This window comes from Mastigoproctus giganteus, chromosome 6 (assembly GCF_048544385.1).
Source record: "Mastigoproctus giganteus isolate SK-2022 chromosome 6, ASM4854438v1, whole genome shotgun sequence".
NCBI classification, from domain to species: domain Eukaryota; kingdom Metazoa; phylum Arthropoda; class Arachnida; order Uropygi; family Thelyphonidae; genus Mastigoproctus; species Mastigoproctus giganteus.
The window spans coordinates 239,189,694-239,206,445 of record NC_143580.1 but is presented as its reverse complement, the minus strand read 5'-3'; the positions used below and the strand labels follow the sequence as shown (position 1 = coordinate 239,206,445).

The 16,752-nt window shown below is 38.4% G+C and overlaps 1 protein-coding gene across 1 annotated transcript in view; it reads right to left on the bottom strand.

Annotated features, from left to right (window-relative positions):
• Positions 1–16,752, bottom strand: part of cin (Molybdenum cofactor synthesis protein cinnamon) — a 321,839-nt gene that overhangs the window by 49,713 nt on the left and 255,374 nt on the right. The window contains exon 16 of the mRNA XM_090376470.1: positions 7,495–7,616. Coding sequence (XP_090232596.1) covers positions 7,495–7,616 — 122 coding nt within the window. The remainder of the gene's footprint in view (positions 1–7,494; positions 7,617–16,752) is intronic.

Genomic DNA, 16,752 nt, shown 5'->3' with positions numbered 1-16,752 from the left:
CTGCTAGTGGCTACTGTTAATCTATTAGTCTTTTTTCCACCCAAGGCAGCAGTGTTTCGACCCACCTAACACTGCCTCGATAGCATCAGCAAATATTCTTACACCCTTTCTATTTAAGTGTATTCCCTCCCTGTAGAAGCAGTCTCTCCTGTTAACAAGTACAGATCATGCTGAAACAATTCAACCCCTTGAGCCTTGCACAATCTTTCCAGGGCTGAATTGACCGATAAGGCTCTCATCATATACTCCCTCCTATCGTGGGGCAGAATTGCAGACACTTTCAAATTCAACCCTAATTCATGGCTTTTTTTCAATAGTGACCTGTACTTGTTAAGTAAGTTACTAAATATTAAGTAAGCTAAATTAGAATTCGACACATACACTATGCTCTCCACAACACAACATAACTGCATTAATCTTCAATAGACAAGCCTACCAGATGCGTAGCAACAAGAGCAGTCACGTGTTTCAATGGATTTCTAGTAGGCGTACCCAGCGGGGCACATAATAATATGTGAAAGAGTTTTTATTCCATCTGGATGAAAAAAATACCTAACTTTAGGAGACATTTTCTTCAAATTGCTGAGAAAAACCAGATTTTTTGTCAAGCAGCCTTCACCAGACGTATATATAGGTTTTGACTATTTTTCATATTTATTTCAAATTCATCATAATTGACCAAAATTAAATGCATGATTGACTGGTAGATGGGGATCGACCTGTTGGCCACGCTGATATATAGGAATTTTGATAGCAGAGACAAGGAGGTGACTCTACCTTTGTATAAGACAATGGTCAGGCCACACCTTGAGTACTGCATACAGGTCTGGAGGCCTCATTTTAGGAAGGATGTAGAGTTGCTAGAATGAGTACAGAGAAGGGCAACAAGATTGGTAAGAGGAACAAATAGGGTTCCTCTTACCAGGAGAGGCTTAAATTCTGTCAATTGCAGCATCTGGAGACTAGTCACCTGCTAAGTGATCTGATTGAGGTGTGCAAAACTGTGAATGGTTTGAGGAGGCTGAATGCTGATGAGATACTTCCACTTGCTGAGATTAAGAACCTGAGGGAGCATAAATTCAAACTGAGGAAAGACATTTGTAGAATAGATGTGTGGAAGTTTACGTTTAGCCAGCAGGTAGTTGATTGCTGGAACAGACTTCCATCTGTTGTTGTGGAAGTTGACAGCTTAAATAAATTTAAGGCTGAACTAGACAAACATTTGGACTGACCGGATGGATTTTTTTGTTGGCTGATGCTCTATAAGCTTGCTTACTTGAATCATATGCGTCAGCTAATGCTAATGACGTCCTCAATGATACTAGCAAAAATCCTTGCATGACCTTTGTTCAAATGAATACCCTCTCTACGAAAATAGCTTCTTTTTACCTACAAATGTGGGCCCTGCTTACAAAAATTCCTACTACTAGAGTATTGATTTCCCTAAAATGTTAATTGTATTTATTAATTTGCATTAACAAATATTTTCTACTTTCCTGACCAATGCTGGAAGTTATCCAAGTCATCCTGAAGGCGTGCTGCTTAGTACTGGTCATTAATCATCCCCCTGGTGTTGATATTATTTACAAACTTTGAAATGGGACATCATTTCCAACATCTATTCATCACTGTCATTTAACCCGAGCCAGGTCCGCCCTGTTTTTGTCTAATTTTTAACCCTAACTCGAAAGTTGCTCCCCCCGAAGAAAACTAATAATTTTCATAATTTCTACTCAATTTTCCAAATTGAAACTCTCAATATACATAAACAGAAGTATATTCTTTGATTTCCTACCTTTATCGCTCAGAAAAAATCTATTAATTCACTCTAAAACAGCAAAAATGTACGATCACATTTCAATTTACTAAATTTTGATGTCGGTAAAACAAGATCCAAGCTTTGAAAATAAAACGTGTTACAGCATTAGTTCAAAAAGTCAGCTCGGCGCCTCTGGCTAAAACGAATCAACGCACGCAGAGAGATAATTGACTGGTCAAGCTTACGTCATTAGGGTTACCAAGGTGATCCAAGGAGAAAATGAAACTGTAAACAACTTTCTGTTTTTTACAGACAACCTATGATTTCGTGGAAAACAAACAGTTGAGCATCATTACTTGCGAACACTAATTTGCATGGCTCACTCACAACAGTAGCTTTATTGCTTTTCGTAATTGTTGTACGAAAGAATTGCAACGAATTGGTTTTGAAAAACTAAAATATTGCATTTCCTTTCTTCAATATGTATTATCTACTAAAAAAAATCAAGGAAATTCATCTACTGGAAGCTATACTGGAAACGGAAAGAAAAAAACTGATCACTACAATGCGCATTTCATAAAAAAAAAGTTCGCTTTATTGTAATTGTTTCTAGAGGACTAAATCGGAACAGCAGTTTCATGGATGTATATTTGATCTTCTTACGAAATTTCAAGAAAATATTTCTATTCATAGCTGCGTTATAAACTTCGAAAACTGATATCGAAGGAACTTCACATGCATCTCACCTGGTGTACAAACGAAAAAAAAAAAAAAAATGCGCAGCTAGTAACAGATTGTGAGAACAATCCATTACTCGTAGTGAGGGATTGGGAAATTGTAAGTAATTGTTATTGAATACTTCAATATTTCCTTGATATGCATTCGATATCATAAAAAAATTTCCAGAGAAAAATTGAATTTTCATTATCACACAACGCCCGAAAAATTCACCAAAAAATGTCATGTGTTTCAATGTTTGAATTCCATTCTGAGCTGCAAATGTAATTTCACTTCTCTTGCGCTGACAGAGTAGCCGTTCACCGAATGAAGAAAAACAGGGTTCATTTTCATGAAATTTCCAATTCCCTTCTTTCACTTGAGGGAAAAAAAATTCCTTAGGGGAGGGAGTCCACCCTTTCTAGTCCGACCCTGGAGAGAGAGAGAGAGAGAGAGAGAGAGAGAGAGAGAGAGAGAGAGAGAGAGAGAGAGAGAGAGAGAGAGAAATAAAAAATACAATTTTGGTGGGGAGAAGGCCAAGAAATTGTCAAAGGTCCAGAGTGCTAACTTTCATTTATTTTATTTATTATTATTTATTTTATTTTATTATATTATTATTATTATTTTTTTTTTCTTGTGTTGTTCTAGCAATCCATCCTGGATTGGGGCTTCCCTGGCCCAGGATAGTGCTTCTCCTCTTTTCTCCTTCCCTCTCTTCATCTTATACAAGTTTTTCTTTCCTCCCTGGGAAACTTTTTTTTTTGGCTGATGCTGCATAAGCTCATACACTTGCTTTCTTGCATCACATGCCACTACTACTACTACTAGTAGTTCCCCAGGGAGGAGGGCGTGCAGTTAGCAGGGGAGATCTTGCCCTCCTGCTAGGGACGAGTACCTGGAGGCAGTCGTCCAGGTGATTGCTGCTTCCAGGTAGCCAGAATGCCCAAATACAACATCACAATACAGAACACACACATAAGCTCACAAACAGTTTTTCTTTCCTGTCACTTTCTCCCGTGCGGGATGAAAAATTTTTTTATCTCTCTCTTGCCTTCCTTTTCATCTGTCTTCATCCAACATGGGATATTCCTAAGCGGGATGATTTTTTTTTTTTTTCACGACACACACTGGCCTTACCCTGACAATGCGTAAAAACTGAACAGAGCAACGAGGCCGAGATGAACTTTTGTTCTAGGAGCCGCCCATACAAAAACAAAAAATAAATAAAGAAAATAAATAATAATAATAATAAAAAAAAACAGCATTGCAGCTCTAAGTCAGCTTCATCCTAGGATGCCGAAACTGCAATTGTTTTTGAGAACAATATTTTGCATTTTTACTTTCTAACATTATTTTGCATTATAGCTCTGTTACAATATTTTGCTTCGTTTCTTTATATTATTGCTGCAGGAAATGATATCGGTGTGCACGACGTTTCATCACAGATGCTGGAGTTCTAATTAGTCAGTTCATCCTAGGATGCGGAAGTACTAATTAGTCCGATTTTGGTCTGGCGCTCATTTGATAAAAAATCCAGAATAATTCCTCTGGAAATATTAGCTAGTGAACTGCATTATAAATTTCAAACATCGCTGTATTGCTTATCCTTTGAGTGACCGCGTGTTTTCGCCTTTTATTGTAGACACTTTCTTCCAGTCAGTAAAATCATTATTATACCTATAAAGTAATTCATTATGTTGGGGCAAACCGTTTTTGCTCCTAATTGATGTAGCACTTTCGAATTTCGCAAAGTGGATTATTTGAACACAACATACATTAGAAGGTTGGTAAAAGAGTTGATAATTGATGGGCAGCATTCCGACAAACAAATTTTCTGTTTATATTCCGTGATGACCACATGGTCAGAGATCCCGAAATATAGAGAGAGGGAGAGAGGGAGGGAGAGAATACAAGAAACCGCATTGACTCATGTGCCAAAAACCACAGTAAAACAGTAAAAGTGTTGGGGAGTAAGTCTATTTTTCAGCGGAGTTTATCTGTTTATTGCAGCTCAGAACAACTTTATGACCGTGGATAGTGAATTTATTCGGCTTCTGAACTTCTCCCTTTGCAATGACATCAAAGCGTAACAAGCAAATATCTTCTAACAATACTTTTTGAGCACACGTTAGTCGTAATCTGTTAGCTTTTGTATTGTTAGAAATATTGCAGTTTTGTGAACAATACACATTTCAAAAAAGAACGTTATTCATAGCGGATGATTTTTTTTTCTTTTGATGCACCAGTTTTCAAAGTTTATAACGCAGCTAAAAACAGATATTTTCTCGAAATTTGGTTAGAAGATCAAACCCAGGAAACTGCTGTTCCGATATTGTTATCAGTTTTACACCAGTTTTTTCCGTTTCCAACAGATGAATTTCCTTTATCTTCTGTTCGTAGGAGCAATACGCGTTGAAGATAGGAAATACGATCTGTTCACCTTTGATAAACTGTTATTATTACTGTATCGCTGTATTGCTTCTTAGGTCAAAAACAGTAGCTCCCCGGCCATCTTTTGTTTATTTACACTTCTCCCTTCTGACTCCATGCGAGGGAGAGGTCACGTGATTTATACTTCCCACGTGTCGCTGGTATTCAGGCGGAGTTGTTTATCTGAACTGCTACTCTCTGTGAAAAGAAATTCGCGTGCTTCACACCAAGAAACGAATCAAATGTCGGGTTTCATAAGCTCTAGGCTAATTAGGGTGGGGATAAAAAAATTAATTGAAAAGGCCTAAAAAAATGCATACTTGATGTCACATTTTTGTCATTTGCGTGAAATTCAATAGAAGGTTTTGAAAATTTAAGTGGGAAAATTCAAGAAAACAGTTCTGGCTCCAACTATAGCGAGTTTCAGCTTTGTAATTAGAGTAAAAATTATAGAATTAACTTTCTGAACCCAGTTGGGGTTGGAACGTACCCCAGCGGACGGGAATAAGGTTGTGGGAAAGCTAAAACAAATACTTGCCTCCTCCTACCCACTAACAGATGGAAATGTGGTCTTCAATGTTGACTATAGTAGTTGCAGGAAATATTGTATAGGGCAAACACTTTGCAAGCTTCAAATGTGGATTGACAAACACATTCACCAAAAGATTATGGGCTCATCACATCATCATTGAAGACCATGTTTTTAAAACTTGATCCAAAAGTGCTTGAAGCAGTCTAAACACAAAAGAATTTTAAAAAAATAATTAAGACACTAGCAGGGTTATCCTATACCCTTCCTGAATAACTCATTTCCGTAGTGCCTACGATTGAACCAGCAATAGATACAAAGCCACCTGACAAGAATGGCAAGTTAACTCTATACATCACAGTATTAAAGAAGATCACTGCCAGCTTGACCTCTGAACTTACCACATTGAATTAAAAAATGACTGAATTTAGTCAATCTGACAAGAGTGGAACATGAATATCGCACGAAACAGTTTTGGGTGATAGTTGAAGCAGAAAAACAACCTGCAACCATAATATAATGGCCACAGAGAAAAATTAGTTATATACCTGCCCCCTTGTCCTCTCTGACTCCTAGCACAGTTTACAGCAATGAGAAGCCACTTTAACTCCTGGGCACTCCTCAGCATCCAATCAAGAAGACAACCTATGATCTCCAGTCTTCTGTCGCCTCAATCTCTTTAACTTATTTATATCCAGCAAGATATAACTGAAGGATACTGCATTATATAGATATTTAAGCAGTTTTCTTTAATTATTAATTAATTAAATTAGATAAATTATGTTCACAAATGCAGCATAATGTGTTTATTATTAACACATTCACTGCCAGCTTGACCTCTGACCTTACCACATTGAATTAAAAAATGACTGAATTTAGTCAATCTAGACTGGAGAAGAAAGAGACATTTTTGTGCTTTCTTCTCACTGTGACTGAATTACTTTATTTCTGGTGAATGCTGCTTGACAAAAAATCTGGTTTTTCTCAGCAATTTGAAGAAAATGCCTCTTAAAGTTAGGTGTTTTTTTTTCATCCAGATGGAATAAAAACCCTTTCATGTATGTATGAGTCAACCAGTGGTGAACGTTTTAAACTTGCTGAGAGGTGGCAAATGAAGTTTAACATTGACAAATGTAAAGTACTACATATGGGAAGCAGTAATCCCAGAGTAAAGTATCAACTCTGTGGTACCACACTGACAGTGGTAGAGAATGAAAAGGACATGGAGGTAATTGTGCAGGCAGATATGAAGTTTCCTCAGCAGTACACATGGTCTGCAAGAGTAGCTTATGGTGTCTTGTCAATGATATATACAGGAATATTTCTAGCAGGGATAAGGAGGTGATTATCCCCTTGTATAAGGCAATGGTCAGGCCACACCTAGAGTACTGTATACAGGTCTGGAGGCCTCATTTTAGGAAGGATGTAGAGCTGCTGGAACTAGTACAGAGAAGGGCAACAAGATTAGTGAATGGAACAAAGGGTTGCTCATATGAAGAAAGGCTTAAGTTTTGCAAATTACAGTGTATGGAGACTAGGCACATGTGAGGTGATCTGATGAGGTGTATAAGGTGTAAAAGTATTGAGGTGTAAGCCTTGAATGGTTTGAGAATGCTCAATGCTGCTGTGATTCCTCCTCTTGCTCAGAAAAATCGCCTAAGAGTGCATAAATTCAAATTGAGGAAAGACAGTTGTAGGATAGATGTGCAGAAGCTTGCCTTTTGCCAGCTGGTGGTTGATTGCAGGAACAAACTTCCATCTGTCGCAGAAGTTGATAGCTTAAATAGATTCAAGGCAGAACTTGAGAAAAATTTGGAGCGAGTGGATGGGTGAAATAAGGGGGGTTTTTTTCATTAATGCTATATAAGCTTGCTTTCTTGCATCGTGTGCCTTTGCTAATCCTAAGTTCCATAATTTTAATAACACTAATGTCATGCAGCTCAACTTTATAGACAGCTTCCTCATCATTAAGGGTCTTGTTAAGACCTTTAAGCAATACAAATATTGTAAATATGTCATAACAGTTACTATACTGACATAAGAATTGTATTTTACTTACAAGTCTTGAGCAATTCCAGCATCCATAACACTAAATCCTCGTTCTCTTAACAAACTCATTAGAGTAGTTTTGTTACTATCCCAAATGCAACCTGCTTTTGGGGGCTGATGTGGCTGGAGAAGCTGAAAAGCAAATATCTCTACCTTAGTGAAAACGTTTAATTGACAAAAAAGAATGATATACATGAGGGCTGTTCTGAATACACGTGGACTGAGATCATTGCTCTCAGTTTGGTATGGGTCTCCTATTCAAAATAATGTCCTTCACATTCTATACACCATTTACAGCAGTTAACTACCTTCTGAAACACGTGCTGCAGCCCATTTTCTGAAAGGCATTGCTGGATAGCAGATGTGGCAGATTTAACTTCTTCATTTGTGTTAAATATTTTTCCTTTCCACTCTTTTTTCAGGCTCGGGAAAGCCTCAAATTGCATGGTGCAAGGTCTAGGCTGTATGGAGGGTGGTCTAGTGGTTGACCACCAATTTTCTAAAGCACTGCTGGTTATCTAAAGCACTGCTAATTTTCTAAAGCACTGCTGGCCAAGCATGATCTTTTAGAAGAAACCATTCTTCGTTAAGCAGTTCCTGTCTTTCTTCGCAAATTGCTCCTTTGACGTGAACTTACAATGTGTTAGCATAATATTCTCCACTTACAGTTTGTTTCTCAGGAACCCAGAACTGCAGTATTATTCCACGGGTGTCAAAATCAACATAAATTTTTTTGTTGAACCAAAAACTCTTTTTTGGAGGCAGTGAATTGTGTTGTTTCCCTATGCTTGACTGCTGTTTGGACTCGGATCAAATTGTTTAATCCAGGACTCTTCACAAGTGATTATTTTATTAAAAAAGTGGGGCTCTTCTTCATCCTTGTGAATAAAGGCTTGACAAAGTTGTATGTGGCGTTCTTTTTCTTCTGTGGTAAGTTTGCATGGTACCCATCTTGCACAACCACATGATATGTTAAGGTGGGTGTTTACAATTTTGTGACATCTTGCTGCATGAACATCCAACTGACCTGCCAGATCACGAATCAATAAACGTATATTTTCCTTCGGTAACATTTCAGCTTCCTCAATGTTTTCATCGTTCACTGAGGTTGATGGATGCCCACTTCCTGGTTCACCTTGTACGCTTTTTTTTCCGTCCTTAAAATGCTTCCACCATTTAAATACAGCCGTTCTGCCCAAGACTAATTGAATCATCTCAAGCATATTCTGACCACTTTTGCCTAACATTACACAAAAATCAAACGAGATTCTTTGTCTAATAATTAACAAAATATCTTTCTCATCCCCAATGAGAAAATACAATTCACATAAACTGTTATAATGAACAAAAAAATTAATATTACGTGATATGCTTGCACAAACTAAGAATAGGTGGGGGACATTCCTAGACTGCAATCTCGTCACTCGTTTCCATAGCAACGAAGCAGTGTTGCCAGTCCGTATATTTTCAGATCAGCCCTCGCATATTCTGTTTGTGAAAATGTGAAGTGTGATCAAAGATCTGAGACAACTAATATTTGAGATATAATATTACTTATTGAGTGTTCAGATATATCTCCATGAAAATTATCTCCTTGACATTGAATACAATTCCGTCACTTCTGCAACTTTCAGAAGCATTCATAAGAGGCTTCATTTGGAATTGCTGATAGTTACTGCCTCATGTTCTGAATTCCTTAGTCATTGGAAATCTGTAAAACTTGTTTCCTCTGCTTACAAGACACCCTTGAAAGGATTTTTAAGCAAAGGAAACCTGATTATATTAATAAGAGAGATTCGATTGTTTCAGATACCTCCACTTATCTTGAAGTAGACCCGGCACTGTTCACCAATTTGGTCAATCAATACAATAAACGTTAACCACGTATCGAAAAAACGATTACATTACTATGGCCCAGTTAAAGGAATTGAAGGTGAGAACATACAATATTCCTGCACTTTTCAGTCAGGAAGTCTGAGAGAGGTTTTGGGGGCACCGCCCCAGATGGAACAATATTCCATGGTAGGGCGGATTTACGATTTATACAGAATGAGCAGCTGTTTGGAAGAAAAGTAATGCCAAGAGCAAAAGAGAAAACCAAGTTTTTTAGATGCAGAGGAAGCAATATTAGTAATATGCTTGTGCCAACAGAGTTTAGAAGTCAGGTTAATCACAAAAGACATATATCAATTTGCCTAGAAATCAGAGGGTCAACAAAGATAAGCATAGGAGAAAAAGAATCCTTTCTGCGAGATATAAGAGAAGACTGAGTTTTAGAAGAGTTGAAATCAACTCAGTTGTCGTTGCCCCACTGGAGAAAGACATCGCCATTAGTGGAGAAGTTAAAAGACAGAGAGCCATCTACTATCACCCTCAGTGAGCGATAAGAGAGAAAACTTGATAATCAATTACAAAAAGCAGTTGGCAAACCATAAGATTGAAGCTTGTTTAGAATACCTCTATGCCAAACACGATTGAAACGCTTTCAGATGTCAAGACCAAATACTTGTGTTTCACCGAACCTTTCCATTGAATTAGTCCACAAATGGACTATCTGGTAACATAAGCCAGAATATCACTGGTGGATCGACTCTGATGGAATCCATACTGGCGATCGTTGACCAGATGGACGGTTTCTAGGTAGTTTAACAGTTGGTGGTTAATTGATTTCTCCATTACTTTAAAAAGAGTAGAAGCAATTGCAATGGGACGATAATTGGATGGGAGGAATTTGTCAGCCTTTTTAGGCTGACTGGATATGAGCAAATTTCCAAACAGAAGGAAAAACACCTTTGGAATAAGAAAGTGAAAAAAGGCAGCAAAGAACAAGAGTAAGTGCAGGAGCACAGGGTTTGAGAAAGAGCAGATAAATACCATCGGGACCTGGGGCTTTCTTAGCATGAAGATTCGTCACTATCCTTTTGATGGAAGACAACAGGAGGCATTGAATGGAGCGTGTTGGGAGGTGTTTTACCAAGATAATTAATACATGAGTTGGAAGAAAAAATGGGATGCTAGCAGGTCAGCTTTATCATTGGCTGAAGTGACAACAGAACCATCTGGTTTGGACAGAGGTGCGAGCAGAGATGGGCAAAAGTTGCGGATAATAGCTTTGGCAACAGACCAGAATGCATGCCCATTAGAGCAAGAAGCAAGTTTTTTACTCTTAGCCTGTTCAAACTCTAGTTTGGATTAATTAATAACTGCTTTACAATTGTTGCGAGCATTGGTTTATTGCAATAAAGTGCAAAACTGAAGAACTAGAAACAAGCCAATTACAATATGCAACATTCTGCTCTTGAACAGCCTTAGCAAATTTATTGGAAAACCAAGGTTTAGATAAAGGACAAAATTTTAAAGTGGAGTGTGGGATAAAGGATCCCATTCCTATAAGAATAATTTCACTAACACGATCTGAGCAAATGTTGACATCAGAAATTTTGAAACAATAATCCAACGAAGGAAAAGAACAGAAATCTTGCATGTAACCCCATTTTGCATTCTTGTAATGCCAAAGAACATGAGGTTGCGAATAGCCATAAGGTAAAGGCTCCAGTGGAGAAGAGACAATTACCAAGTTGTGATCTCAGGTGCCTAAAGGACCACACATATTGAATGTGTACTTAGAAGGGTTGTTTGTGAGAAAAAGATCAAGCATGTTGGTTGTATGATTAGAATTGTCCAGTATTCTTGTAGGAAAATGAACAATCTGTGCAAAGTCATTATTAACTGCAAAAGCTTCAGCATCTCGACAAGTTAGGTCGGTGTGAGTAAAAAATGGAAGCCTGCTGGAATTGTAAACATTAAAATCACCAAAGAAAATTACCTCCCTGTTAGGAAAGTTGGACTTGAGAAAATCAAGTTGCAAAGAGAGGAAGTCAAAGAGCTTCAAGTGATTAGTGGAGTTGAGAGAACGGTAGAGACGACAGAAGAATTTGACACAATGAGAAGCTCGAAGAGAGGAGATTCCAAATTGCCCAGTCTCTTACATAGAATATCAGAATGGACATATGCACATGTATCACATTCCAGGTGAAAGGAATCATACAGCGAATAATTTGTGCATCTGAGATGAGCAGTAGTTGAGTCAAATGATAACAGAGATTCTGTCAGAAAAAGTACATGGGGTTTGGCAGACTGCAATTAAAAAAGGAGATCGTTGAGATTAGAATTGAGACTACGTATATTTGTGAAATGAATTAGGTGTTTGGGTTTAGATCTTTTGGCAGATATTAGTTTGACAATTCATGGTGTATTCAATAGTAAGAAAAAGTGGGTGGGACATGCTGTATAAAATGAAATTTTTGAATGTGGCGCACACATGGTAAGAATATACCCAGATCCTTGACATGATGTGGCCTCGAAAATGCCCCCCCCCCCCGCTGCATATGCACTACTCGGACTCCCTCCAGTCACTATCTAGCAGAGCAGATGTAGCAAGATTATACACTAGCTGATCTGGAAATCTCAGAAAGAGTTACCAATAGGTTCGGTTCAGTGTACTAACTAGCGGTCAGCCTGCGAACACTGTTTTAGAGCTGTACCCTCAAAATGTAAGGAATATTGGATCTCGCCATGATGTTCATCATTCACCTACAAAAGATCGATTATCTTTAATCAATTTCTAAATGCCTATAAAAATTCAAAGATGGAATCTGCTTTGGGCTTAGAAATACAAATATTAACTAGCAGGTTCTTAAACATTGGTTATCCCCTTGCTACAATAAACCGAATTAGGGTACAGGCTAAGGATAGGATACCAAATACTACAGCAACCAACAATAGCAATATCAAAAAATACTTTATTTCTGTCCCATATGTTATTATTTTACAAATATTAATATCAACATAGAACGTATTGAGCATTACAGCTGATTCATAATACTTATCTTTTTTGCACAATATGTTTGCCATTTTCCTGACAATAGACTACCGACAACAACTAGTTCTCCTGGAACTAGTACATTCTGCCTAGAGGTCGCTGCTGTATTGCCTGTTGTTCAAGTTCTGCCCTTGATGTGGGCAGCTGAGAGCTTGATGGGCCCCTCAATTTAAATCCTTTGAGGGCATCCACCTTGTTCTTCGAGCTCTCATATAGGCCCATAACAACTCTGAGTTGGCACCTGATTTACTCACACTCTTTACATTGTGCGCGCACACAAAGACATTCCTCTTGGCAATATCATGTCCCGTTCCTGATTGTCTACAAACATCAAACAAGCAGTGCATTTCAAAAGGCTGTGATTCAGAGGAGCCGATTGAGCTAGCTAGGTAGGTAAATTGCCTGCCTGGCAACCCAAAGGTCGCGGGTTTGATTCCCGCCTCAGGCTTGGATCACAGTAAAATGGAAAAACTTTGGGAGGTGCAATGTGGCCATAGATGCTGATGCACCAACAACTAACAAAAAAAAAAAAGATTCAGAGGACAGCACCTCCCCCCTCAGTTCTCCCCTGAGCCACAGTGCTCCCATTAATTTGAGTGTTTTGCTTTGCTGCTCTGGTCTGATTTATCATTTCTATTCAATTTCAAATAAAGTTACAATACAAAATATAACCCTGAAATTATATCCTAATTCAGTTATAACACTATATATATGTATTTCTGTACTCATTATTATCTCCGTGTTACGTTATGTAACTTTCTTATCTCCTGTCAAGTTATAGGTATTCATTTATAACGTTACGTTTGTAAAAACTAGGCTGTTATACGTATATAGTTAAAAACGTACAATTTATTTGACAATGAAATTTAATAAGATTATTAAATTTTATTGATTATTATAACTTGCTTGATTTGACAGGCTACGTTTTCATTCCTTTTGATACTGTTGCATGGAAGACTGCTGTACAAATTGGAGAGATATGGCATTAAGGGTAAGTTTCTACAATGGATATAGGAATGGTTGAGTAGGAGATGACAGAGAGTGGCATTCAATGGACACTGCTCTTTGTGGTGAAATGTTATTAGTGGAGTTTCCTACGGTTCAGCGTTGGGCCAATTGTTGTTTTGTATATTTATCTATGATACTGATGAAGGTATATCAGGTTCAATGTCCAAGTTTGCAGATGATACAAAGGTTGGCAGGTTTGTAAAGACAGCATGCTACTACAAATGGATCTAGATAAGTTGGGCAAATGGGCTGAGAAGTGGAAACTGAAGTTTAACATTGACAAATGCAAAGCACTGTAGATGGGCTGCCAGGGCAGACCATGGAGTCTTGTCAATGATCTATAGGAACGTTGCTAGCAGGGACGGGGGGGGGGGGGTTATCCCATTGTAGAAGGCACTGGTCAGGCCACACCTAGAATACTGGGTACAGGTGTGGAGGCCTCATTTTTGGAAGAATGTAGAGTTGCTAGAACGAGTACAAAGAAGGGCAACAAGACTGTTGAGGAGAACAAAGGGGTGCTCTTACCAAGAAAGGCTTAAGTTCTGCTAATTGCAGCACCTGGAGAGTAGGCACCTGCGAATTGATCTGATTGAGGTGTATAAGGTCTTGAATGGGATGAGCAAGCAGAACACTGATGGGATTCTTCCTCTTGCTCAGATTAAGAACTTGAGGGGACAGATTCAAATTGAGGAAACAGTTGTAGAAGAGATGTGTGGAAATTTTTCTTTAGCCAGCGGGTAGTTGATTGGTGGAACAGACTTCCATCTTTTGTTGTGGAAGTTGATAGCTTAAATAAATTTAAGGCAGAATTGAACAAGCATTTGGTTCAATTCTGCCTTAAACGAACGGAGGGGTGAAATGGGTGGGGGGGGGGGTTTGGCTGATGCTGCATAGACTTGCTTTCTTGCATCCTATGCCTCTACTAATGCTAATGCTACTAAATCAATCATTGTTTTAATATAAACTGATAACTAATTTCATTGTTGATAACATAACCACTATTTTTAACATTATGTCTATAGGAAATAAATTTCCGCTTTACAACTTTTTGCTTTACGAGTATGCGCTAGGAATGAACTACCTTTAGTGCTTTCTTTATCAACGTTACTGCAGGCCATCACGTTCTCTGTTATGCTAAATGCATTTTGGGCATTTGTTTAGAGGGTAGTGTTTGGTTGGTTTTTTTTTTTAGGAGCATTAGCAACTAAGGCCATATTGCTCCGGGATATGCAGTGGTCATTCCCTGACCTTTCCACTTCCTCCGTATTTGGTAGTGACGGGCTCGAACCCCGGTCTAATCCAGAAGCGTGTGCTACGCACTGCTGCTCCTTCCCACTTGGCTACGGAGGCGCTGAGAGATGGTAGTGTGTTTCTTCACTTTTGGTCATTAGTAACAAAAACATCATCGTTATGCTTGGTGCTTATCAGCTCTTCTGGTGTTGTGTTGCTGTGGTAGAAACTACATGTACCTTCACAAACTTTAAATTTTCCAAAAAAATCCATAGCTTCTTCAATACCCATTTCTCACTGTTGCTATGACATTCATGTGCTGGACCATGTTTTTTGATGATATTCTCTCCAAAGTCACTCTTTCTGAAGCAGCTGATACTGTACCAAGCATTAACAAGATACAGATAGCATCCAAGACCTTCCAATTTAGCTACAAATTGTTCTCTCCCTCCCTCCTATGTTGAGGATAAATTAACTGTTCAGGCAAAGCTCTATATGCTCCCTTGTGTTTATAAATAATGCGTTGATCCAGTGGCTGCATACAATTGGTAGTAAAAAAGGTAAGCTGCAGCCATTATCACCCTGCAGGATGGAAGCCTCCTCAACAATTCATGTTGAGGAGGGAAATGGACCAAAATATTCCACACTGGTCCAGTGCAGTATGGCAGATCAACCTTATTTATCAGTCAGGGGCTTGATCCCCAGTGTACTGAAAGAGCATGTGCTACTGCACTCCCACTCCTGACCACTCAGCTAGTGTGTGTGTGTGTGTGTGTGTGTGTGTGTGTGTGTGTGTGTGTGTGTGTGTGTGTGCATCTTCACTTTCGTTGTCACTAGTAACAAAAACATCGTCATTATGCTTGGTGCTAGCACCTCTTTTGGTGTTGCATTGCTGTGGTAGAAACTACATGTACCTTCAGAAACTTTAAATTTGCCAACAAATCCATAGCGTCTTCAAATTCCCTCATTCCTCAATGTTGCTATGACATTCATCTGTTGCACCATGTTTTTCGATGAAATTCTCTCCGAAGCCACTCTTTCAGAAGCAGCTGATACTGTACCAAGCAATAACAATATTACAGATAGCATCCAAGACATTCCAATTTAACTACAAATTGTTCCCTCCCTCCCTCCCTCCCTCCTTCCTAGTTGAGGATCAAGTACCTTATCAGGCAAGCTCTATATGCTCCCTTGTGTTTATAAATAATGCCTTGATCCAGTGGCTGCATACAACTGGTGGTAAAAAAAAGTAAACTGCAGCCATTATCACCTTGCAGGATGGAAGCCTTCTTGTCAATTCATGTTGCGGAGAGAAATGGACCATAAATCTGCCATGCTGGTCCAGTGCGGATTGGTAGATTGACCGTATTTAGCAGTGAGCGGCTTGATCACTGATCTATTGAAAGAGCATGTACTACTGCACTCCCGCACCTGACCATTCGGCTACATATAGTAATAGGAGCTTAAAAACAATAGCCGTATAATTGTCAACTTAAGTGTCTAGACAGAATGTGCTGTACAATGATCTAGATTCATCAAAACGTTCCTTTCTTCTGAAGTCATTCTTCTGTCCACTTTTGATAACCAAAACTGAAAAATTTTGACTGTAAGCCAAGCACTAATATTGGCAAGCACTAACATAATCAGAGGGAAGTTGGTTAACTTCTTTAAAACATCTTGGCTTGGCAAACTTACTAATCACCAGTGGGCATAGTTCTGTATTGCCTTTTTTAATTGCAGCATAACAGAATAGTGAGTCTTTGTTTATTTAATTTTCCACCATGACAAGATTTTCCTTGAAAAGCAAATGTTTTGTTTGGCAGCAAATTATAAAATAAATCTGTATCATCAAGATTAAAAATATCCTTTGCCTCATATTTTTCAAGAATGGACCATACAGAATACAACCAGTCTGTAGCTTTTTTTTTTTCGACTAATCTTGACTAATTTGAACTTGCTAATTCCATGTTGCTGAACCAGATAATTTGCCTTTTCTTACAAAATCTGACCAGATATTGGCAAATTAGATGCACGCATTTGTTGATACCACTTGAAAGGTTTTGTTTCAAGCTCCTCGTGTTTTGAACCTGGAATTTGTTACCTGTTTTTTATTGCTGCTCCAGTGTCATGCAGTTCTTCAAGTTTTTT